Source organism: Boleophthalmus pectinirostris, unplaced genomic scaffold, assembly GCF_026225935.1.
Source record: "Boleophthalmus pectinirostris isolate CB_2022bp ecotype Guang Dong unplaced genomic scaffold, ASM2622593v1 HiC_scaffold_8, whole genome shotgun sequence".
NCBI lineage: Eukaryota > Metazoa > Chordata > Actinopteri > Gobiiformes > Gobiidae > Boleophthalmus > Boleophthalmus pectinirostris.
The window spans coordinates 14,252,305-14,278,360 of NW_026571515.1; the positions used below are offsets into that span (position 1 = coordinate 14,252,305).

At 40.5% G+C, this 26,056-nt stretch overlaps 1 protein-coding gene across 1 annotated transcript in view; it reads left to right on the top strand.

Annotated features, from left to right (window-relative positions):
- Nucleotides 1–1,642: 1,642 nt before the first annotated feature.
- LOC110174733 (transketolase) overlaps nucleotides 1,643–26,056 on the top strand; it is a 36,821-nt gene continuing 12,407 nt past the window's right edge. The window contains exons 1-9 of the mRNA XM_020940835.2: nucleotides 1,643–1,760; nucleotides 4,607–4,743; nucleotides 10,148–10,265; nucleotides 12,029–12,142; nucleotides 12,637–12,734; nucleotides 19,102–19,293; nucleotides 20,004–20,122; nucleotides 23,702–23,898; nucleotides 25,807–25,971. Coding sequence (XP_020796494.2) covers nucleotides 4,628–4,743; nucleotides 10,148–10,265; nucleotides 12,029–12,142; nucleotides 12,637–12,734; nucleotides 19,102–19,293; nucleotides 20,004–20,122; nucleotides 23,702–23,898; nucleotides 25,807–25,971 — 1,119 coding nt within the window. The 5' untranslated portion in view covers nucleotides 1,643–1,760; nucleotides 4,607–4,627. The remainder of the gene's footprint in view (nucleotides 1,761–4,606; nucleotides 4,744–10,147; nucleotides 10,266–12,028; nucleotides 12,143–12,636; nucleotides 12,735–19,101; nucleotides 19,294–20,003; nucleotides 20,123–23,701; nucleotides 23,899–25,806; nucleotides 25,972–26,056) is intronic.

The following is a 26,056-nucleotide window of genomic DNA, read 5'->3' on the forward strand; positions in this document are numbered from 1 at the left end:
TCACAGAGAGAGTATATATTGTTTTCAAAGATTATGTTAATTTTCTTCGATCTCTTTCTCTGTGTGTAATTTAGTTTATTATGACTATTTTGTGATATTAAAGAGGTATAAATAAATGTCACAGCTAATTGTAATTCTTTGTTGAAATGTGATAGAATTTCTTTTGATACTTTGCAGTGACATCGTGCTGGGGGTGTTCTGTATGGATCTCTATTGGCGGGATGTTTATCAGTTACCATGGTGACACAATGCACATATTAGTTGGGTGTCCAGACATCCCAGTTTATCCAGGACAGTCTCAGTTTTGAGTCCTGTGTCCCCGTCGCAGCAGATTTAAACAAAACCAGTGATTTGTCCCAGTTTATAGAAGAAATGTCCCAGGTGTCTCTATTTTTGACCAATCTGATCCCTGCCAACAGTAGCTGAGCAGGGTCGAGCCTGGTTAGTACGTGGTGTCAGGAATTGTTGTTGCAAATGCAGGATCACTGTTATGGCCCCAGGCCTTCAGTAGTAATTTGTTTTGTGTTTAAATTGTTTTGCTGGCTGTCCTGAAGTCCTGCTGTGGGAACCCTGATCTGTGATTGGTGGAGTGGTTCAGGCCACACACACCAGGCCCGTGCGTGTGTGTCTGTCTGTATGTGTGTGTCTAGTTTTGTATAGTTTAGTTCTGTTTTGTGTCTTTTTTAAAATTTGGTCACTTGATTCTGTTTGTGGGTTTATGTGGTTTTACTTTGGGACACTTGTGTTTTAGTTTTGTGTGTGTCCCTTAGTTAATCACTCGTTTTTGTGGAAGCCTGCGTGACACAAAACTGTAATTCCATTAACCCCGTTAATTAAACATTATTTAATTTATTCCATTTAACATCTTGGTTTTTTTTTGTTTTTTTAATATACATATATGTTACTTCCCTCACCCCAAGCGAGCTGGGTCATAACAGTCACATTTTCTTTGAGTTTTGATCATTTTTGAGCAGATTATCTATATTTTACCTAAACAAATGACAATGTATGGCTCTCTTTACTGTTGGCGGGGATCAGACTGGTCACAAATAGGGACACCTGGGACATTTCTTTTATAAAACTGTGATAAATCACTGGTTTTGGATAAATTTGCTGGGACAGGGGACACAGGCTCAAAACTGGGACTGTCCCGGGTAAATAGGAACATCTGGACGCCCTGAGCTTCTAACAAAGCGGTGTTTTCTATTAGCTTCACACCCCCAGGGAATGTTGATGATGATGAAAATATTATTCTTATTTATTTATTCTATAATATAATAATATATATATATATATATATATATATATATATATATATATATATATATATATATATATTATAGATATAGATATAGATATAATATATATATATATTTATTTATTTATGTCTATTCCTATTTTTACCCGTACGATTGAACACGAGGATTGTTGTGGTGTTACTCTCTTTGTCCACCAGAGGGCGCCAGCAGCCAAACCTTTCAGTGTCCAGACAGAACATCAGACGTGACTTTAGGAGGAAAATGTTATACAAAGTGTTTATAATCATGTTACAAACAGATAAAATTGTATAAATCACTATATTTATTTGTATTTTTAGATCCTATTTGGCTCTGAAGCTGCAGCGGACGTTCTACAATCACTATGAAATCACCAGCGTATTTGCAAAGGGAAAGTGTTTTGCCCAGATGCACAACGACAGAGCGCAGAAACTGGAATTGAACCATCAACCTCCGCCTCTTGATGTGTAGTAAAGCGCTGAGGTAAGGCACTAGCTGAGATCGCGCTCTCGTAATGTGCTTAAAGGTGAGATTACGCAGATCTCTTTACACCGGCTCCATAGGCATACTACTGACCCACAAACCCACTAAATCAGGACTAATGTGGTCATGGTACTGAAACTTAAGACTCTGTTTCAGCACCAAGGGACAAGACTGGGTGTCATTCAGAAGCTGTCGATACGATACAAACCTCGATACATAGGCCATGATACGATACATAGTAGTACTAGTAGTTTATTTGGTAATTTTGCAGCACTACAAAATAAAACAAAACGTAGACTACAAAATCCGTGTATCATTTGTTCATTCATTTTTTAAAAAGAAACCAAAAATAAGAAAAAAAAAAACCCCAAACAATTTTCTTCATTATTTGTCTCCAAAACCAAAATGAAAAAATGGATAACAATTGTTTTTAAAGTTTTTGGTTTTGTGTTTAAATGAAAAATGGAAAAAAAAAAGGGATAACGACCGTTTCCCATTTCTGTCACTTAAACTGTGATGCTGGACTGAACCAGAACTGAGACCAGGACCAGACCGGGACCAGACCGAGACTGAGACCGGGACTGAGACCAGGACTGATCACAGGACTACAGGAAAACTGAAGTAAAAAGTACTTATAACACCAAACCCTATTAAACAATGACAGAATTCCAAGAAAGAAAAGGAGCGTATGGACAGCAAGTTTGCATTTACAATTTCACTTATGACTTACTGGATACATGAGCCAAAAATATAAATTAAAACAAACAAAATGTAATGCATAATTCATTAATGTCACAGCTCTGTATCTTTCAAAACATAACACTTTGTACTCTTTTTTTAAAGGCTTTTAAAGTGTTAGACTTTTTTTTTTTTATTCAGATTGTTCCATAAACTAACCTCTCTAAAAGAAATATAATCACTTTTATTTATTTTTTGTTTTTTTGGTTCTTATCTTCATTTTTTAAAGATGTCAATTTTGTTTTCATTTATGATCTTACAAACTAATAATAATGATAAAGAAGGCACAGCATTTTTCGTTTATGATCGTATCATACCTCGATACAGTGAGCTTTCGATTCAGTACGATTCAGTACAATATATTTCAAATAGATTTGATACTGTTCAGTAAAAAATAAAGGTTAAATCATGGCTGTGTTACTAAAAGTCTTTGTTAAACCTCTTCTTGTGCAAAGTTCATATGAAACACAAACATTTTAATCCTCAAAACAGTGAAAAGTGTCAAATGTGTCACATAAACAAGTTTTCTTCTACTGAACAAGCAACAAAACTGTAGCGCTGTAACAAAATAATTTAGTAAAATATACCTAAAAATACTCTTGGAGATATATCAATAAGCAGCCCACAATACGATACTTAAATCATCACATTAAACAATACGATATATCGATATTTCAATATTTTTGCACATCCCTACTAAAGAATAGACTCAGTACTCAATACTGTTTCTGACACCACAATGATTATTAAAAAAATAAATCAAACATACAAAGAGAATGTCTTTATAATGACTGGAGTATCATAACAATTCATCAATCACTTCTCTCAGCACCTTAAAATCATCATCCTTTATCAAAATCATCATTCAGTTCATTCACTCCTGAATATCAGACTCTCTCCAGACTCTTATCAGTCCACAGATTTGGTTTGAAAGGACCCAATGTTTCGCCAGGCTTGAGAACGTGCCATAATTTGCCCATGTAATCAGCTCTGTTGGTAACAAGGGATAATAAAATAGGCTAATAATAACCAAGCTTATACAAGGACAGATATACAAGAAACAAGATAAACATTAACTTTCCCCAATAATAAAAACCGTGGTGCCACTTCTTAGTTACGCAACACTGGACAAAAAAACAATAACTAGATAAGTTAAAATTACTTTAATTAAGAACATTTAACTTTATTTGAGTCGAACTTGACAAATAAAATGGAAGAAATGTGTGTTTCTTAATTCAAGCAACATTCGATTTTGTTTCTTATTTTACATGCAAATAGTTGTTGTTTTTCTTATTTTAAGTGCAGCAAGATGTATTAAGCACAAAAAGTCTAGTTCCTCTGGCAGATAATTTTACTGTCAAGTGAATTTTACTCAGATCCTGTTAAAACTTTCTTAATTATAGTCATTTTAACTTGGCAAGATTTAGTTTTTTGCAGTGTTGCCTATATTAATTTTCAATTTTAAAGTTTTGCGTAAATTATCAATAACAAAGTGTTTTTGTTTGGGTTTTTTTTTTTTTTTTTGAGAGAGAAGATGAATAAATGCAGCGTGTAACAAAAATATAATGGTTTGAATAATCGGGATTTCAATATTGACCAAAATAATCGTGATAATGATTTTTTTCAAGTGAAATTTACTCAAATCATGTTAAAACTTTCTGAATTATAGTCACCTTAACTTGGCTGGATGTTGTCTTTTGCAGCAAGATAAATTTATTAGACAAGTTTTGTTAAACTAAACCTTCCTCTACACTAGAATTAAACATCTCAGAACTAAAACAAGATGAATAACGTGATATAAGTTAAAATCTTGGCCAGATCAGAGAAATTTGCAGCGTGGTGCGTGCGTAATTATGCATGCGTATCTGTGCGTGTCCGTGCATGTCCCGTCGGTCTAAACTCGGCCTCTCATTGGCTACCTGCAGCGCGTGACGACTTTGGAGTACAGTGCGATCCATTTAGCGCAAGATTAGCCATATTCAGCGGCTTTAGCTCGGCTCCACGCCCCCCTCGTACCTCCGCAGCTCCGCTCTCTATCTGCGCCCTCTTCGACCCTCCCGCTGCACGGCCACGCTTCTGCATTCATCCTCGGTCCTTTTTTTCCCCAGGCATTTCTTCGCTTCTCTAAAATGATGCAAATGGAGGACTACCACAAACCGGACCAGCAGACCGTGCAGGCGCTGCGGAACATCGCTGCCCGGCTCCGGATCAACTCCATCCGGGCGACCACGGCGGCGGGCAGCGGGTGAGAACTAGAACACGAACACATGCACCTGCGCGTTTCTTGGCTTTTCACGTGGTCAGGTTTTGATAAATGAGTCGTCTAATGTCTTGGTTTTAAACGCTAGAATTGGAAATATGATCTTTTGGATAACCAGATACGTAAATATTTTAAAACGGGACACCGTTTTAAAACTTCGTGCATGATTTAACCTCAATGCAATCGGCAATTTACAACTTAAGTTAGTTTTGAATTTGTACGAACATCCACGTTTTTTAGTGTGAACATAATTTCAAAACAAAAAACTGGGACATCCCCGGTTTTTTTGGTGTCTGGTAGAAATAAAATTGTGAAATGAGTACTTAATTAAGGAAAATTGTCATGCAGAGACCATTTCTGACGAACATGTGAGCCAGTATAGTTACATTTTCTTTGTGTTTTGGTAATTTTTAAGCAGCTTTTCTGTTTTTTAGCTAAATAGATGACAAAGTATACCTCTGTTAACCTTTGGCAGATGTCAAATTGGTCAAAAATTGGAAGACCTGGGACATTTCTTGCATAAAACTAGGGCAAATCAATGTTTTTTGGATAAATCTGCTCAAAACTGGGGCTGTCCTGGGTAAATAGGGACGCCTGGACACGCTACACTGGTAATAACTAGTCTTCAAATTCTTCAAAATTGTAAAAATGCTTTTATTCTGCTAAATAATCCTGAGAATATACCCCAACGTATCCAGTTTTGTGCCTATTACGTGCTTATAAAATGTTAAAATATTATAACGTTCCACAAATGTCCACGTGGTAAAAAATCGACGCGCCCGTGCGGTGTCTCGAGATCAGAGTTGGTGGAGCGTGCGTGCAGTTGACGGTCGTGCACACGGACATAAGACAAAGGGGGAGTAGTTACGTGCATGTGCAAATGAACATACGAGATCTTTCCAAGAATACTCAACTTTACACGTTATGTTTTTGCATCCAAGCGCGCGTAAACTGTGCCATAGCTCCTAAAAAGCATCACCAATATTATAAAATTCCAAGTATTGTGTCCAATTCACGTGAACTCAGCAGAAACAAAAGCCCTTTACATCCCGTGGTTACTATGCATTTGGCACGCGCTCTTGGATTTACGTAATGCGTAAACGAGGCTTTAGAGTGGCACAGATGTCCACTTGAAGGCACTTAAACTCATGAAAGAAGAGTCTGCGGTGTAATCCGGAGCGGAAAGGTGTGATAATCCAGGAATATGCATTAGAATAATGACCAAAGATTATCCAGGAAAATAAATTTGATCTGGTCTATCGCGTGCGTAAAAGTGCCAAATTACGCGTTGCTTTAATTGTCCTACAGATTACTTATATGTCTATTTGCATTTTACGCTTTTAGATTTGAGGTATGCTACGATAAATGACTCAGTTATTATGGTTTAATCCGAATAAGAATGTGTACAATAATCTGTTTCTGTGCGTAATTGCGCAGTACGTAGTATTACGCAGGACGCAGTTTGTTGAGGGGGTACTAAAGAAATTCACCATGTTGGGTTTGTATAACATGTTCAGGTTTTACACATTTATAATCAAGAAGTCAAAGTCATTTTAAAGTATATAAAATCTTTCATTTTATCTATTCAGACATGCCCAAATTTGATCAAATAAATTAAAATTAAACTCAATTTGAATCGGGCACTGCTTTAAAGGTGGACTGTGTAACTTTTCCGATGGAGGGTCAGTCAAATGCTTGATGTTATTACTTTGTCTGGAATGTTTCACAGTTTGACCAAGTTACAGGTCAAATCTGTGGAGAGGTGACCCCGCTCACAGTCAGAATTCCTGTTTTTCTAGGTGTTTCTGAGCTATAAAACCACCTGTAATTGAATAAATGTAAAGTAGATCTGTTTAATGTCACACTGTGGAACATTCCAGGCAGAGCAGTGATGTATCCATAGAAGTAAGCAGGTGATGGACCCCAAACAAAAAGTTACACAATGCACCTTTAAGATTTTTTGCTTTCTGTTCATCAAGTTTTCACAACATCTTTCTGTTTGAGACACAGTGTGTAACTTTCACCTGTGTGATTCCATGGAAAGAGTTAAAGTCATACTTCGGCACATTTTCAATACTGTGTAAGATTATAGTTAAAGAAACAACATTTCCATGGATACACGCAAGCAGGACAAATAAGAGTAAGATTTGTGAAGATTTTCCGTGCTATAAAAACAACAAATATGAAAAAAATCTAAAACTAATTATAAGAAATGTAAGCATAACCTACTCACTAATAACAATAAAGAAAACATGATTAAGCTTTTCATTTAACTGTTGTAGAATTCAAGAGAGTTTTTAGTTTTTAGTATGCATGCACCTGCTTTGAACCGGCAACTTTTTGGTTGGAGGGCAAACATAGTGGCATAGTTAAGACATAAGTATCATAAAGTACTTCAGTAAGAGTTCAAAAATTAAGAGCTTCATGTTTGTGGTGATAATACAATTCAAGGGATTCAAGGGTTAGGGAATTTTATAGTGTTGGGTTAGTCCTGGGTTAGTCTTGGGTTAGTCCTGGGTTAGTCTTGGGTTAGTCCTGGGTTAGTCTTGGGTTAGTCCTGGGTTAGTCCTGGGTTAGTCTTGGGTTAGTCCTGGGTTAGTCCTGGGTTAGTCTTGGGTTAGTCCTGGGTTAGTCCTGGTTTAGTCTTGTGTTAGTCCTGGGTTAGTCTTGTTTTAGTCCTGGGTTAGTCCTGGGTTAGTTCTGGGTTAGTCCTGAGTTCATCCTGGGTTAGTCCTGGATTCGTCCTGGGTTAGTCTTGGGTTAGTCCTGGGTTAGTCCTGGGTTAGTTCTGGGTTAGTCCTGAGTTCATCCGGGGTTAGTCCTGGGTTATCACAGGCTGCGCGGTAACAGGTGGAACGTTAACGGGTCCGGGCGGGTGTGGGTCTTTAAAAATGGACCCGTGTAGGACTCTGGGTCGGGTCATGTTGGTCACCTGCAGTGATCTCAGCAGCCCAACATGCAGTGATTCATTTTTGTGGTTATTGCGACAGCCCTAAACGAGATGATTACTACATAGGGGTGTAACGATATCCAAGTGTCATGATACGATATTGTCACGGTATGGACCTCACGGTACGATATTTATTGTGATATCGTGGGAAAGCTCATGATATGTTGGGGAGGCTCATGATTAGAGATGTAATAATATCCAAATCTCTCGGTGCGATATTTTAACAATATAAATCTCACGGTATGATATTTATTGCGATATTTTGTGGAGGCTGCGAACAAAACTGTTAATATGCGACTTTTTCCTCTTAAAATGTCTTGACAAGACTTAATCCAAAGATTTAAAAGTGTGAACTGTTATTTCTTCTTGTAGTCTGCACTGAAATGCAGCAAAGGATCATGGTCTATGTAGTTCCCTCTGTCTTTTTTTTTAGCTATTGTTGCACCATAACTCTTAATTTAAGCAAAGAGACTTATAATTCGATATATTGTGATAGTCCACGATATTATTGTGAGAACTTTGACGATACGATATCATGATATTTCAGTTATTGTTACAGCTCTAGTAACTACAATGTTCCACAGTCCTGCAGGTCTGTATCTGAGCTGAACATTTGTGTGTGTGATGTGTGGAGCAATTGTGTGTGTGTGTGTGTGCATGTGTGTGTGATATGTGGAGCAGACTGTCACTGACCCGTCTCTGCGCTTATGTAACACTGACTCCTCCTGTGGCTCCGGAGAACCTTTGGAACCATCTGTACAGCAAAACTCACTTTTCTGCTCACGTATTACGGCTGCACTTTGTATCACCGCCACCACCTCCAGTATTGATACTTTACAGTGTCCATCACATGACGCTGGGGGTGTTCTGCGTGTATTTCTATGGTGGAATGTTTCTGTAGTGATTGAAGTGAGGCGATGCACATGTTAGAAAACTATCTGAAAGATTGTCTGAAAACTCAAGAAAAAACAAAAAACTAATTTAAAGAGCACATTTTCAGGAGCCTGTGATCAATCCGAGCATTCATGGTTCTGTTTAAGAGTTTGATTTTGAACAAAAAGGTGAGAGCGACAAACTGTTGCCTCTGATTTTTAACTACTGCTGCACCATGGCGAGGCAAGACAAAGTCATTCAAAGTGCTTTAAAGAATGAGAAAGACGTAAAACTCACCATAACTATTCATTTAAGCAAAGAGACTTGGAATTCGATATATTGAGATGGCCCACGATATTATTGTGAGACTTTTGACCATACTATATCATGGTATTTCAGTTATTGTTACATCCCTAGTAGTAAGTAAATAATAAATCTGAAAACAAAATGAATAACCTGATTAAGTTTTTAAATCTTGGCCAGATCAGAGACATTTGCTGTGTATTTTTTAGGTTTTAGAATGTGAAGATGCCTCTCAGATGAGCGACAAGAGATTTCCTATCCTGTATTTTCTGATTAAATGTCCAAAAGCTAAATTCACAAATGATGATTTCTGCCAATAACTAGACCAATTAACTACTTGTGTTACAACAAAAAGCTGCATCCCATCTCTATTAAATTATACTCATCTAGACTAAACCAGCAGTCAAGTGCGTAGGTTTGCATAGGGACCAATATTTGTGGAAGACAAAATAGTCCCTACCAATATTTGACATTTTATTTTAGTAAACAAAACTACAACTTTGTTCCCATATTTTTCCAAACTCAATAGTATTAATTTAACACATTTTAGTTCACATTTTGTTTATTAGACCTTCTGAGATGTATTCAGTGATGTGACGACAGGGTTACAACAGAGTGATGTCATTAGTGGAGCCAAGAGCCTAAACTGGGGAAGCGGCAGGACAGGGCCGCACCTGAAGATGTCGGCTTGAGCAGCATGAGTGAAGACGCTCCACCAAACTCTGAAAAACTTTTCAAAAGGAACTTACTTGGCTTTATCTTCAATTAAACTTGTCTTATAATGAGTCGCCGCGGAAAAAGAGCGACTATCAGCACAAGTGCACCTCCCAAACAGAGCTCTACTCGTGCGCTGTGAGACCCCGACTCTACTGACAATATTCCATGGAAAAATGTACGGACATGACCACACAAATATCTCATCACCAACAAGCAAAGGGAAATCTGATACAAACTTCTACATCGCTGTTATCCGCAACTTCTTATCCCATTTTACCCATTTTACCCTTTCTTATAAAGATGTGGTGTTTGGTTTTTGCAGTGTGCATCATACGAAAAGTAAATAATATTATATAATTATTCTGTTAACCAAGTAACCTATCTGTTGGTTTCATGGGGGGGTTAGTTGATAATGTCCCCAAGAAAAATTAGACCAAACCTACGCCCTTGCCAGTAGCTGTTCCATCCGTATGAGCTTCTGTTCTAGTCTCTCTCGTGCAGCTCTACAGTTTGAGTTCATGTGTCGTTGCTGTGTTTTCTCCACAGTCACCCCACGTCCTGCTGCAGTGTGGCTGAGATCATGTCCGTGCTCTTCTTCCACTCCATGAAGTATCACCCCGAAGAACCCAGGAACCCCAACAATGACCGCTTCATCCTCTCCAAGGTTCAGCTCCTGTGCTCACTTTATTTTGATTCGATTCGCTGCTCAAACCACAGACTGTATATAGAAATGGATGTAGATAACCTGAGAGACACTGCGTTCTTTTATAGAAATGGGCTGCCCCGTCGAAATGAGCTACCCGCAGCCTAAATCGGCAGCGGCGTCTATCGATTCACGCTACCTCGTCAAAATAAGCAACCTTACGTTTTTCTGTTTACAGTTGTATAGATCCAATGAAGCTGATCTCCCCAGTTTTACAACATATTTCTTTGGATTAGAGACACTGGATGATCAAATTTTATACCTTAGTTATGTCAAATTTCAACTCATTTATATGAATATGCGTAGGTAGATCGTTTCGACAGTCATATTCTACTGAAATAGAGGTCTGACTAAAGGCAGTACATATCGACAGGACAATTTAGCCATCGAATAATGCTTCCACTGTAGAATCTCCATTATTCACTCATTTATATGAATTTGGGTAAAGGTAGCTCATTTTGACAGACTTATATCTTCTATCAAATAAGACTCCCACTATATAAGAGAAAGAAATGACTAGAAACATTGAAATCTTTCTATTAATTACTAATATCATAGGCTACATAATGAATTTCCTTAGCCAGGCTGGCATCACCTAGTGCCTCCGCTCAATTTAATTTCTCTCTAGCGACTAGGTCAGGATTCAGAATACAGTAGACGGTTCGCAAAAATCCCGGAAGTTGTAGACCACACACCGGCCAATCAGTGAAGAGCTGTGAAGCCATGACGTCAAACTCAAGCATCTGTTTGGGTCCCTTTTGTGTTACAGCACAACAGTAAACAAAGCAGTTGAGATGGATGTAGATGAAGACAGACATTGTGTGTTGGCGACAATTCCCGAGATCGAGGATTTAAAGCCGAAACAAAGAGAATGTTTAGAATTTTATTATTGGGAAAGACGTTATTGCCCTTCTTCCTACAAGATTTGGTGCATTACATACATCACGACCAAACAGCAGCAATTGGTTAAATAAAAAATGTACCTGTCTACCGTCGAGCGAATGAATTCTTATGCTGCGAGGTCAGACGCTTTCCACAAAGTGAAACCTTCTTATAATACAGTGATATTTTATTTATACAGCGCCTTTCTAAATAAAGTTACAGTGTTTTCTACACATGGAAACAAAATAAAATACGATGTAATAAAAATGATAACGATAAAATCAAATATTAAATCCAAACTATTCAATCATCTAACGTAGGTATTCTGCCGCAAATCTAACACTCACATGTCGCTGCTTAACTGGTCAAAACATACAATAAAACTAATACACTTTTAAAATGTTACTTGTTACTCCACTTCTGTCTTGGGAGCTCAAATCAACGGGCATTTAAACTATAACAGCACTTGGGGGTCGGCCACTAGGTAGCTCAGATTGATAGGACACCCTCTCGTCATTTTGGTCTTAAAATGTCCATATTAACCTGCTCTACATGATGGGTTTTTTATTTCACTATTTGTCCATAAATCGAGGTATGAACAAAAAAGGCAGATAAATCAGGTGTAGGGGCATTACCTTTAACAGTCTTGGAATTCCTAATATAGCTGGCGGCCTCGATGAGCTTCGTTTGACTGGAGCCGAACACTTTGGGCGACGTCCCAGCCCCTCAGTCCACTTCTTTATACAGTCTATGGGTAAAACATAAGTTTGTTGACAGTTGTGTTTCTGAAAACATCTCAGTGTTAATAGTCGTGTGTTTTTAACTCCGTCTTGTGTTGTCAGGGTCACGCGGCCCCGGTGCTTTACGCCGTGTGGGCTGAGGTGGGCTTCCTCAAAGAGTCCGAGCTCCTGAACCTGAGAAAAGTGGACTCCATCCTGGAAGGTCACCCAGTCCCGGTGAGGACCCAGCATGTCTTTAAAATAGTGTAAATATAAGAAGTGTATACTGTCAGAGAGATGGCAGAACATGCTCGCTTTATACCCTTTTTTATTCAATTTCCGTTTGATTTTTTCCACAATTTTAAAGTATTATCTCACAGTAGGCACACACTTATACGTATATGTAAATATGTACATGCATTTGACATTTATTTTCTGTGCCAATATGTAAAAACTGTGAAAAAAAAAACATGGACACCCAAAGAAGCTGAGCAAACTTTTATCATCACCACTGTGTGATTAATTTAATGACTTCACAGATCACTAGACAGATTCAGCAGTGCAGTCTTTCAAATTAAGGCAGACAGATGCATTTTTACATAGATCTGGCATAGATTGTAGGACTCCCCTGTTTTAAGACTTTCGCTATATTTTTCTGTTTTCATCACAGACATTCATTGAAACATGTTGTCATTTATTTAAGTCTCTGTTTGTGCTGTTTTTTTTTACAGAAGCAGCAGTTTGTGGATGTAGCCACCGGGTCTCTGGGACAGGGTCTGGGCGCAGCCTGTGGAATGGCCTACACCGCCAAGTACTTCGACCAGGCCAGGTACTGAAGGAACACCAGTACTTTCACTACACTGCGAAAAAACTTGGCCAGAATTTAAGATATAAACACTTAAATCGTTCTGAAAATGACTTAAAAGTAGTGAAATTATCTGTCCATGTAGCAAGATCATTTTGTTTGTTTGTTGTTGAAAATTCATGTTTTTCTCTTCAAATTGTCTGTTGAGCCCAAATCTCCATGAACAGACTTTTGTTTACTGTAGAGAAACAGAGACTAAGTTATCTTAATATAAGAAGTTTTGTCTGCTCAAAGACAATAAAAAGTCCAGTATTTCCTTAAACATATTAAAAATATTATTGATATAGAATTTATTTCTATATGAGATCACTGCTACTTTAAATTATGTCCACCCTACTGTTAGGTGTCATATTGTTTAGACCTGGTTTTACTCCTAGTTTAATTCTGTTTGGTCCTGCCTTTAGACCTGGTTTAGTCCTGGTTTAGTCCCAGTTTAGACCTGGTTTACTTCTGGTTTAGTCCTGGTTTTAGTCCTGGTTTTAGTCCTAGTTTAGCCCAAAATGTGAAACCAGGAACATACCGCCATGTAATCCATTTATTTTGACAAAGTAACTATAAACCAATTACCACTCATTAAAACAGTAAATGTAACTGAATACAGTTACTCATAATTTGTACTCTGAGTACGTAACTCCGGCACATGTAATCTGTTACTCCCCAACACTGTACATAGGCCACGATACTATTCATATCTCGATACAGTGAGCTTTCGATTTGATACGATATATTTGAAATTGATGCAATACAGTTCAATTAAAAAAAATCCTAACTCATGTCATTTTAATCATCAAAACAGTGAAAATATCAAATGTGTTGCTTTAATAAGTTTCCTTCCTCTGAGCAAACAACAAAACTGTAGCGCTATGATAAAATAAGTGAGTAAAATATACCAAAAAAAATCTCTTGGCGATATATCGATACAGCAGTCCACGATATCAATACTGTATCATCACATTAAACAATACGACATAGCGATATTTCAATATTTTTGCACACTCCTAATAATTACTAATAATAATCTACAGTATATTATATTTATTACTTATTCTCATCGTATTGTTGAGCTCGTTGATGCCACATTTCGTCGTGCCACGCCTGGGCCTCTCCTCGTGGCTCCTTTGTCCTCTCCGTGCGCTCGGTGCAGTTCAGCCACGTGGTCCAATGCGACAAACGTCTCACTGCGTTACATAAACCAGCCTCTGAAATATTCATAGGTACAGCAGTATTTGTGATTTAGAACAGTGTAATGATATAACTGTTCAATAGTTTTTCGTGATATTTACATTAGGGTTGAGTATTGGGGTTGGCGCTGTGTTTCTGGCTCTGCCCTGTGGAATCACCCAATTATTTCTGCTCCAATAAACGCACAACATGTCAGAGGGCATTTTTACCCCCACACGCTGCCTGAGCTGGGCACGGCTTCCCCCGAAAATATCATGTAAAGCTCCGTAATGGGGCTTTTGTCTCGTCAAAATCAGATGTGCAGGTTTACTGTTTAAATGTCCCGTGGTATGCTATTTTTTTAAATCTATGTTATAATGTTGTTTAATAATCCGTGTATCATTCATTTATTTGTTTTTCAATATAAAACCAAAATTAAGAAAACAAAAAAAACAACTATTCATTATTTGTCTCCAAAACCAAAATGAAAAAACGGATAACGATCCTTAGACCAGTTCAGTCCTGGTTTAATCCTGGTTCAGGCCTGTTTTAGACCTGTTTTAGTCCTGGTTGAGTCCTGGATTAGTCCTGGTTTAGTTCTATTTTAGTCCTGTTTTAGTCCTGGTGGAGTCCTGTTTCAGGCCTGTCTTAGTTCCAGTTGAGTCCTGGTTTAGTCCTGGTTTAGTCCTGTTTTGGTTGTGTTTTAGTTCTGTTTTAGTCCTGGTTGAGTCCTGTTTTAGTCCTGTTTTAGTTCTGTCTTAGTCCTGTTTTAGTCCTGATTGAGTCCTGGTTTAGTCCAGGTTCAGTCCTGTTTCAGTTTTGTTTCAGTCCTGGTTTAGTCCTGTTTTAGTACTGGTTCAGTCCTGTTTTAGTCCTGGTGAAACTGTGTGAAAGTGAAAGTGTGAAACTGAGAAAAATGACCTCAAAGTTTCTATTTTGTCCAGACAAAAGTATAATAAGTCGGGCTCCAAAAATTTCACATCTAGCTGCTACAATGAAGAAATATTTGTATGCAAAAAATATTGACCTTTTACCCTTATTTGTCAGTTTCTGTGCTCTGCCCTTGTATCATGAGCCAAAAATAAGGAGCCGTGCAAAGGCCAAAGGCAGAAACAGAAAGGAGAGCGCAGCAGCAGATCCGGCGCAGCATTCAGTCTGTTTCTGAGCTTTGTCTTCATTTTTGTGAGCACAGAAAATCCCAATTCACACAAACTGTATATATAGTAGTGAAAGGAATAAGCAGAGAAACACTGGCCCTACTGATGACAGGATATTCTGACCAAATGCTGATCCAGAATGACGATAAGGTCATAGATCAGAAACAGAAACAGAAAACAATGAGTGTATAACCAGTAAACAGTAAATAAGATTCAGATTTCATTGTAAGAATTGTGCAGTGATGTGAAGTAAGAGTCCAGCTCAAAGATGGCGGGTGTGTCTTGTGTGTGTGCTCTGTGAGTGTGTCAGGGTGTGTGTGTGTCTGTGTCTGTGTCTGTGTGTGTATGTGTGCAGTGGAGACGAGCACAGACACACGGGGAGAGGCGGTGGGGGGCTCGGAAGCGTCACTTTAAATCAATTTGTGAATGTGAGAAAAGCACAGCTTCCCCTGAGGAGCTTGTGTTTTTTGACGTTTTTTCAATACTATGGATCATTTTAGCACTCTATAATATTTTTTAATCATGTGCAAGGCTGGGTGTCATTAATAGGTACATATATACATCTAAAACAGGACTAAACCAAGATTAAAACAGGACTAAACCAAGATTAAAACAGGACTAAAGCAGGTCTAAACCAGGACTACGCATCAGGATGGGCTTGCCTGCATAGACCGTCGGGTGATCGCAGGAGAAAGGACCTGCGTAGAACTCCACACCTCATGGAGCTAAGCGCAGCCATCATCCAATCGTGCTTTGCGGACACCCTGCTCCGCGGACTCGGGTTCTCTCTCTCAAGTCCAAGATCAGTCCTGGTTTAGTCCTGATTTAGTCCTGGTTTAGTCCTCCTAGTTTAGTCACAAATCGTGTACCTAGGGCTGTCACAATAACCGCAAAAATGAATCACCGCGGTACTAAGAGGCCCACCACAGTGCATGTTAGGCCACCATGATCACCGCACGTGACCAACGTGACCCGACCCAGAGTCCTGCACGGGTCCATTTTTAAAGACCCGCACCTGGACCGTTAACCTGTTACCCGCCTGTGCCCGTGATAACCCAGGACTGACCCAGGACTAACCCAGGACTAACCCAGGACTAAGGTGCGCCCGTGCAGACCATCGGGTAACCGCAGACGAAAGGACCCGCGTCGAGCTTCACGCCACATGGAGTAAAGTGCAGCCGTCGCCCGATCGCACTTTGCGGACACCCTGCTCAGGGTTGTCTCTCTCTTAAGTCCATGGGTACCCGACCTGGTGCAGGACTCTGACCCAACCTGGTGCAGGACTCTGACCCGACTTGGTGCAGGACTCTGACCCGACCTGGTGCAGGACTCTGACCCGACCTGGTGCAGGACTCTGACCCGACCTGGTGCAGGACTCTGACCCGACCTAGTGCAGGACTCTGACCTGAGCTGCCACAGTGAGAGCTGGAGAGATGCTGCGACATTTGTTCCAAAGCCAAATGTTACTTCTCCCACGCTACACACACTATATCCACACGACAACCAAGGCACATGTGCATTTGCAACAAGCGCATCATCGGAGAGAGTTTTCAGAGCCGCTGGAAATATTGTAACTCTGGGGGATGTGGGGTGGGGGAGGGGGTGCGATATCACCACATACCGCACTGTTGAGCCGCTATAGAAATTCCCTAACCGCGACAGCCCTACATGTACCCCCACTTAAAAAATCCCCACTACACCACTGGACAGCAGGAAGGTTTCTTGTACAAAACTGGGACATATCACTGGATTTTGGATAAATCTGCTGGGACAGGGGACACAGGAATCAAAACTGGGCATGTCCTGGGGAAATAGGGACGTCTGGACACCCTGATTTAATCTAAATGGAAACATACCATCCTCTCTTCTCTCCTCTTTCTCCCAATTTCTGTCCCAGAGACCCAGTGCTCACATCCACAACCTGCCCTCCTCTTCTGCTCTCCTCCCTCCTCCTCCTCTTCTCTCCTCCTCTTCTCTTTCCTCCTCTTTCTCTCCTCTCGTCGTGTGTTGTCTGTGTGTGGGTCTGGCATGCGTGTGGTAATGGGCCGCCCCTCTGCACGTCCCTTCGCTAAAGTGCTCCTGCGTGAATCCGAGTGGAAAGCTGTCAGGAGCAGTTACATCCCGGGGTGAGAGAGGGAGGAGGGGAGGAGGAGGAGGAGGGGGAGGGGGCAGGGGCAGAGGAAGAGGAGGGGGTGAGGGTCAGCTGCCACATCGAGAAAGAAGGGATGGAAAATTACCTAAAGGTCTGGAGGAATAACGCTGCAGAGACAAAAGAACAAGGTGCAACTTTCACGTGATTTGGGGAAGTACAGTTGATCTTTTAGTTTTCAGATTTGCAGTTTAAGCCTCATTTAATGTTTAAGGAGATACAATATGAAATAATAAAAATGTATTTCATCATTGTCTTACTCTAAGTTGTATTTTAATTGATTAAGTTGCTCTCGTTGGGAGTTTTACCCCAAGATAACAAGACTGAGCTACACTGTAAAATCTAACAGTAGGGTTAACTTGCATTCAGCTTGTTTATTTTACTCACAGCTACAAATTTGTGGATCTTAATGATTGTGGTAAAGTAACAGTAACTTTCAAGGTGAAAAAAGCACATTATTTGTCAATTAGACCAAGGTCGACTAGAATGAGACGAGTAACTTCAACAGTGACGTGTTATTGTCAAGAGTCCAGCTCCATTTCCCAGTCTGTTCCGGTCCACCTTTTGCTGCCTCCCTGTTTTTCCTACAGCCGCCACTCATTCCCTGAATCATCCCAGAGCCGTGTCTATATCCTCCCTCTGTTCATTCAGTCTTTGCTTGATTACACCTGCACTTCTGTTTTGTTTCTTACAGTATTTTTTTGAGACCTACTGTATGTGCGGGGACCTTGGTTGAGTTGACATGGAATGACCGAGCTTTAATATTTTATTGTTACACATGTTATGATGCGTTTTGAACTTAAAATGAACATAAGTTTTGCTATGTTTTTTCCCAAGACTAATAAATATTCAAATCCTTGTGTACCTGATGCAAATCTATATCAGTCTGATTCATCAGCCGGTTTCAGTTCGTAGAAACCTTTTGACCTCACAGCATTAGGATTCATTTGCTCAACAGTAGGCAGATACTTTTTTTATTTAACCAATCGCTGCTTTTTGGTTGTGACGTATGTAATGCACCAAATTATAGGAAGAACGGCAATAACGTCTTTCCCCTTGAAAAAATGCACCAAACATTCTCTTTGTTCTGGCTTTAAATCCTCGATCTCTGCAGTCATTGCCAACACAGAACGTATGTCTTTGTCTACATCCATCTCGACGCATTGTTTACTGTTGTGCTGTTCCACAAAAGGGACCCAGACAGGTGCTTGAGTTTGACAAGAGCTGTGAAGCCATGATGGTTCTTGCAAACCCTCTAGTGTATTCTGATTCCTGATCTAGTCGCTGGAGAGAAATGACATTGAGCGGAGGCACTAGGTCTGGCCTGGCACCAACCTGGCTAGATCTAGATGGCATTATTGCAGAATGGAACCCATTTTACTCTAACTTGTGTATTAAAGTAAGATTTAATAAATCATCGTTTTCCATGGTTTTACCAAGTAAGATGAAATTACTCTCAAAGTAAAGGTTAGTACATATTTCAGATTTGAGGAACTGACTGATTAGTTGGCACAGATTCACAGTATGGGTTCAGTGAATGAAAACTAAAGTTCACTTCACTTGCTGTCCCTAGTTATATGAAAGAAGAATTTACTGTACACTACACTGAGGAATTACTTGTAATATAATGCAATCTGCTTTTAGATTTTTTCAGTTTCTTCTATTCTATTATTTATCTGTTTTAGAACAATACAGAGGTAAACAGTGATGTAATGTAAATGTAAATAATTTTCTATGTATGTTTAATACTAGTACGACTAACTCCCAAAAAGAATAATATGTCTGCTCTAATGTAAAATCAGAGACACTAATATTGAGTGTGTGATTGAATGTGTGATAAGACTAACTCCTGTCTCGTCCACAGTTACAGGGTGTTCTGTCTGCTGGGTGATGGCGAGGTGTCCGAGGGCTCCGTGTGGGAGGCCATGGCCTTCGCCTCCTTCTACCAGCTCCATAACCTGGTGGCCATCCTGGACATAAACCGCCTGGGCCAGAGTGACCCGGCCCCCCTGCAGCACCACGTGGAGAAATACCAGAGACGCTGTGAGGCCTTCGGGTCAGTCACTACTTTTACTATCAATACTTTACAGGTTTTAGATGTAAAAATGACAGTTAACATTGTTGTGATGTCGTTTGAAACCAAGAAATAACAAAATATGACTAGGTAATTTTTTAGGTATGACTAGGTACAATAGGCTCTGTGTAGGGCAGCATGCTCAGGGTGACCAGATTTGCAAAATAAAAAACTGGGACATCCTCATTTTTTGGTGGTTGGTAATAATAAAATTGTAAAACGAGCTTGAAATTAAGAAAAATTGTTATGCAGAGACCATTCATGATGAACATGGGAGTTAAAATAGTCACATTTTCTTTGTGTTTTGGTCATTTTTAAGCAGCTATTCTGTATTTTATCAAAACAAATTACAATTCATGAATCTCTTTACGGTTGGCAGGTATCAAATTGGTCAAAAATAGGGACACCTGGGACATTTCTTGTATAAAACTGGGACAAATCAATGATTTTGGATAAATTCGCTGGGACAGGGGACACAGGACTCAAAACTGGGACTGTCCCGGGTAAATAGGGACCTACAATGACCTACATGAGCTCAGTCTTTTACCGTAACCCAAGTTCTGCCTCTTGAGTTCTCGTCAACATGGCAGCTTTGGTTTAGGCCTGACTAACTAGATCCAAACTAGATTTGTCCTTGATATTTTGAGCTCCTCTTGAATGTGTGCTCTTGTATTGTGTGTTGTGTGTGTCAGCTGGCAGGCCGTGGTGGTGGACGGGCACAGTGTGGAGGAGCTGTGTAAAGTGCTGAGTCAGCCTCGTCACCAGCCGCTCGCCGTCATCGCCAAAACCATCAAAGGCAAAGGAATCCCAGGTACAGCCCCTGTTCTACACACACTATAAATAAATTGGGGGTGAGGTGCTCATATTTTCGTATTTTTTCACACTTGCAAATGGTTGTAAATGTAAACAAACCAGACCGTAATAACATATTAAATTTATGGTGATAAAACTACTCAAATCAAGATAAGGGCTCCCACTAAAATATAAATAAATTAAAGTACATTTTAATCCAATTTTACTCATTCGGTGACCGTGATGGCAAAACTATGCTCTGGAAAGTGCTTATGAACTCATCGTGGTGTTTCTCTCTGTCTTATGCTCCTCTTTTCTCAGCTTCTCTTCCTCTCTCTCCTCTCCTCTCTCTCCTGTGCTCCTCTCTTTTCTGCTTCGCTCTACTGTCTCTCCTCTTCTCCTCTCTCTGTTCCTCTCTCCTCTGGTCCTCTTTCCTCTGTCTCCTCTATCTCTACTCTCTCCTCTCTATGTCCTCTCTCCTCTACCTCTCCTCTCTCTCCTCTCTCTCTCTTCCATCTCCTCTCTCTTTTGTCTCCTCTTTCTCTCTTCTTTCTTCTCTCTCTCCTCTGTCTCCTCTCTCTCTTTTGTCTCCTCTCTCTCTTCTCTCTGTAAACAAACCAGACTGTTGTAACATAATAAGTTCATGGTGATAAAATTACTCAAGTCAAGATAAGGGCTCCAACTAAAATATAAATAAGTTCCTTTTAAATACATTTTAATCCAATTTTACTCATGCGATGACCTTGATGGCAAACCTATGTGGATATTAGTGCTTATAAACTCATCGTGGTGAATAATTATGATGCTTGGAATGCATTAAAAAAAAATTTTAAGTATTTGAACAGTGTGTCTTATATTGTACAACCTGCTCAGTCACTACGAGCCGTCTGTTTCAGTCATGGCGCTTGTAAACAAACTTAAACTAGATCTTTTTGCCACATTTTTAAGATAGTAAATTCCGGTACAGCTCCTTTAAACAGCCTGTTGCAAAGTAGTGTGTAGTTCATGGACCTCCGTACATTCTAATCCTGTAATCCTGACAGTGGGTTAGTGCTTTAGCCCAGTTCAGATCCATAATCCCAGTTTGTGTAAGACCCTGGACCAGACCCTCCCTCAGCCCTCCCCTCAGGTATTTGTATTTGTCTCACGGTGAAGAGTTTGTATCGTCGCTGCACAAGTACATGGACAGCAGCAAAGGAGGTGTGACGTGTAAAATAATCCAGAATTTGACTTTAAAACACATTTATTTTAAAACAAACCTGCTGCTCTGAAAAATCATTAAAAAATAGTTTGAAAAATCTGAGTTGTTTGGTTGTGTGGGGGTCGGGTTGGTGGGTGGAAGGAAACGTGGAATTGTTTTTCGTCACTGTAAAGCTCTTTGGGTTACATTTTTTGTATAAAAAGCGCTTTATAAATAAAGTTTGATTTTGGTCAGAACCAGGGCCTGAGGAAAGTCTGTCCCATTCACTCTCAGCTCGTGTCACCTCCCCCCCTCCTCCTATCTCTTCTCTGCTCCTTTCTCTTCTCCTCTTTCCTCTGCTTCTCTCTTTTCTCTCTCTTCTCTGCCCCTCTCCTCCTCTCCTCTGTTCCTATCTCTTCTGATCCTGTCTCACCTGTCTCCTCTCTCCTCTTCTCCTCTGCTTGTCTCTCCTCTTCTCCTCTTTCCTCTACTCCTCTCTTCTCTACTACTCTCTCCTCTGCTTCTCTCTCTTCTCCTCATTCCTCTGTCTCCTCTGTCCTCTCTTCTCCTGCTCCTCACTTTTCTGCTCCTCTCTCCTCTATTCCTCTCTCTTCTCTCTCTCCTCCTCTCTTCTCTGCATCTCTTTCTCCTCTCTCCTGCATTCCTCTCTCCTCTCCCTCTCTCTCCTCTACTCTTCTCTCTTCTCCTCTGTCTCCTCTGCTCCTCTCTCTTCTCTCTCTCTTCTCCTCTCTTCCTCTCTCTCCTCTTTTCTCTGCTCTTCTCTTTTCTGCTTCCCTCTTCTCTTCTCCTCCCTCCCCTCCTGCTCTCCCCTCTGCTTCTCTCTCTCTTCTCTTCTTCTCTCTCCTCTGCTCCTCTTCCCTCTGCTCCTCTCTTCTCTTCTCCTCTCTCTTTTCATCTCTTCTCTGCTCCTGGCTCTCCTCTGGTCTTCTTTCCTCTCTCTCCTCTATCTCTCCTCTGTCTCCTCTTGCTCTCTTCTGCTCCTCTCTTCTCTCCTTGCTCTTTTCTCTGTCTCCTCCCTCTCCTCTGCTCCTCTCTCCTCCCTGTGTCTCTTCTCTGGGTAGAACATTCTCGCCCATTTCCTACAGAATCGAGGAGAGGAATCAAGGAAAAGGAAGCGATAAAGAGAAATGACATGGCCCATAGTCCTCTCCTCTCATCCCTCTGTTCTCTTCCCTCTCTCTGTCCTCCCTCCTCTCCTCCGTCCATCCCTGGGGCTGTTGTCATAAGAGGAGCACGTGCTTTGGTTTGGACGGGGGACAGTGAGGGGCTGTGTTATGACGGGAGCGTGATTTTGTGGTGACATAACAGCGTGTGGGGTTGTGTTTAGGGTTTAACCTTTGACCTCTGGAGGGGCCTGGTGTGACCCTGTGGAGCAGAAGTGATGCGTCGTGTCTGCGCGAGTTCACTCAGTCGTGGTGGTTCAGCGTTAAAGGGTCGATACACAAAACACGTCGAGGCTCCACGTGAACTTTCCCGTCATCAAAGACATACCTGGAGTTTTCTTTCCTTCTCCAAAGTTCAAAACGCCGCCCCATGACCCCGTGACCCTGTGACTTGCCTTCGTCAGTTTGTCCAAATCGATGAAGCTCTTGTGTTTTTAAAGGTCCTCAATCTGTGTATCGTTTGTTCATTCGTTTTTCAAAATAATAAGCAATAATAAGAAAACGAAAAAACAACTATTTACTTCATAATTTCTCTCCAAAACCACAATGAAAAAACAGATAAAGATTTATTTTTTTATTTTATTTTGTGTTTAAATGAAAAATGGAAAAAACTGATAATGTCCGTTTCTCGTTTACGTGACTGAACCAGGACTAAACCAGGATTTAACCAGGTCTAAACCAGGTATAAACCAGGACTAAACCAGGACTAAAACTGGGTCTAAACCAGGACTAAAACTGGGTCTAAACCAGGTATAAACCAGGACTAAACAAGGATTCAAATCAGGACTAAAACCAGGTCTAAACCAGGATTTAACCAAGTCTAAACGAGGACTAAACCAGGACTAAAATCAGGTCTAAACCAGGTATAAACCAGAACTAAACTAGGACTAAAATCAGGACTAAAACCAAGTCTAAGCTAGGTCTAAACCAGGACTAAATAAGGACTAAAACCAGGTCTAAAACAGGATTTAACCAGGACTAAACCAGGACTTAAATCAGGACTAAAACCAAATCTAAACTAAGTCTAAACCAGGATTTAACCAGGTCTAAACCAGGACTAAAATCAGGATTAAAAGCAAGTCTAAACCAGGACTAAACCTGGACTAAGAGGAGGCTCACATGTGTGAATGAAACAAAACACAACCCAAGGTGTTTTTGACGAGGAAACATCCTTATTACATAAATCAGAATCCATGGTCTTTAATCTCCAGCCTCGTGTGATTCTGTTGTCCAGGTGTGGAGGATAAGATGGGCTGGCACGGGAAGCCTTTGCCCAAAGAGATGGCAGAGAGCGTGATCCGGGACCTCCAGGCTCGAATGGTGAGCTGCAGTAAACGCATGTACCCGGCCCAGCCCTCTGACGACGCTCTGCCTGTGAGTCTGAGGAACGTCCACATGCCCAACGCGCCCAACTACAACCCTGGAGATAAGGTACAACCCCCCTCCCGGCATATCCTCTGTTGTTTTGTCCATTTTACAGGGACAGTGTATAATAAAGGTGCAGTGTGTAATTTTTTGGTTGGGGGTCGGGCATGGATTTGTCATGTTCCAAAGTATGACAGGAAACAGCTCGGTTTGATCTCCATGAAGTTAGAAAGGTTTAATGCCACACTGTGAAACATTCTAGACAAAGCAATAACATTTGATGGACCCTCCACCAGGAAAGTTACACAATGCACCTTTAATAAACATTCTGGGCCTTTTACAGTAAATTTTGAAGTACAAAACCGAATGTAGGTTGCTGTGCGTAGCGTAGGGTGACCAAACGTCCGTGTCTGGGGACAAACAGGGGTCTGTACATGTAGCTCTCTGCACTCAGAAGGAGCGAGCAGACCCAGACAGTCGGTCAGTCTGCAACATGCCGAAGTTCAAATGCGTATTTATCGATGACTTGTACAAAAAAATGTCACGCTTTCCTTTCCGGTCGTGTGAGGCCATGTGCACAGTGTACAAAGCAGCACATATGTTTCGGTGTCCAGTGGGAAAAAGTTCATCAGGACACCGAAAACATGAAAAATCTTTGCCAGGTGAGAGTCGCTCAATGTCGACGACGAGGCTCCACCTCCCACATCCCGTACGGTGTCCTGGTTTTGACAAACGCAAATATGGTCACACTAACCTGTATTCCACTGAGTCGTGCTGCATCAGTGCACAAGAGCTGTTTTTTTTTTCTTCGCTTAGTTTATGCAAAGTAGTCATGCGGTTTTAAGTTTCTGTGAGACTTGCACAAAGCTGCATTAAACACATTATAATCTCAAACGGATTGATGTGGCTCTAGAGTGGTTACGGTTTATTTGTCGTAAAGTTGAATTTATTTATGCAGATTAGGAGTGCAGATAGTAATAATAATGATGATAATTTTAATATAAAAACATTCATGATGAATCGATAATCGATCGTTAGTTCTCTCGACGATCGATTAAGAAAATTTTATCAAATGCCCATCCCTAAACTCAATAGTCTGATTCATCAGATTTGACTTCGTGAAACTGGCTGATGACATACATCATGACCAAATAGCAGCGACTGGTTAAATAAAAAAGTACCCACCTACTGTCGAGTGAATGAATCCTAATGTTGCGAGGTCAGACGGTTTCCACGAAGTGAAACCGGCTGATGAATCAGGCTACCCCTGGTTCGGTGGTTGGTGAAAAAAAAATGGTGAAACAAGTGCGAAATAAATTATTGTTGCCCATTCATGACTAGTTTATGACTAACATGTGAATCAGTGTAGTCACATTTTCTTTGTGTTTTGATCATTTTTAAGCACCTTTTTTGTATTTTACCTAAAAAAATGACAATGTATGCCTCACTTTACTGTTGGCAGGGATCAAATTTGTCCAAAATAGGGACACCTGTAACATTTCTTGTATAAAACTGGGACAAATCGCTGGTTTTGGATAAATCTGCTGGGACAGGGGACACAGGGCTTAAAACTGGGACTGTCTCGGGTAAATAGGGACGTCTGGTCAGTCTATAGTAGAGCGATCAGATCCAGGTTGGCAATGTAATTCCTGATGATGAATGCTGTCATTGGGCAAGACACTTAAAGACGCTTTAAATCTTGAAAGTGGAAAAGCGCTGTATAAATATCTGACCGTTTACCATTACCCTTTAATTTAATGTTTTCTGCAAATTACAAAAAATACTGTTCTTTTATAGAAAATTATTGTACCTGCCTTTCAACCTCTATGTTCTCTTGTATCAGTTCATATTTCAGTCTTCTGTGGGACATTAATGCACCTGGAGTTGTTTACAATCTGCTCTGTGAAAAAAAACACAATCTCTATCACAAATTTAACTCTAATCCCAATACTTCCCCTCCCCTCTCTGTGTCAGATTGCCACAAGGAAAGCGTACGGCATGGCTCTGGCCAAACTGGGCCGGTACAACGAGCGCGTGGTGGTCCTGGACGGAGACACCAAGAACTCCACCTTCTCCGAGCTCTTCAGGAACGAGCACCCCAACCGCTACGTGGAGTGCTACATCGCCGAACAGAATATGGTCAGGAAGGTTCCATGTATTTATGTGTTTATTTTGTTTGGTTTTTTTAAGATGATTTGCCCCAACTTATTATCTATACTTTACA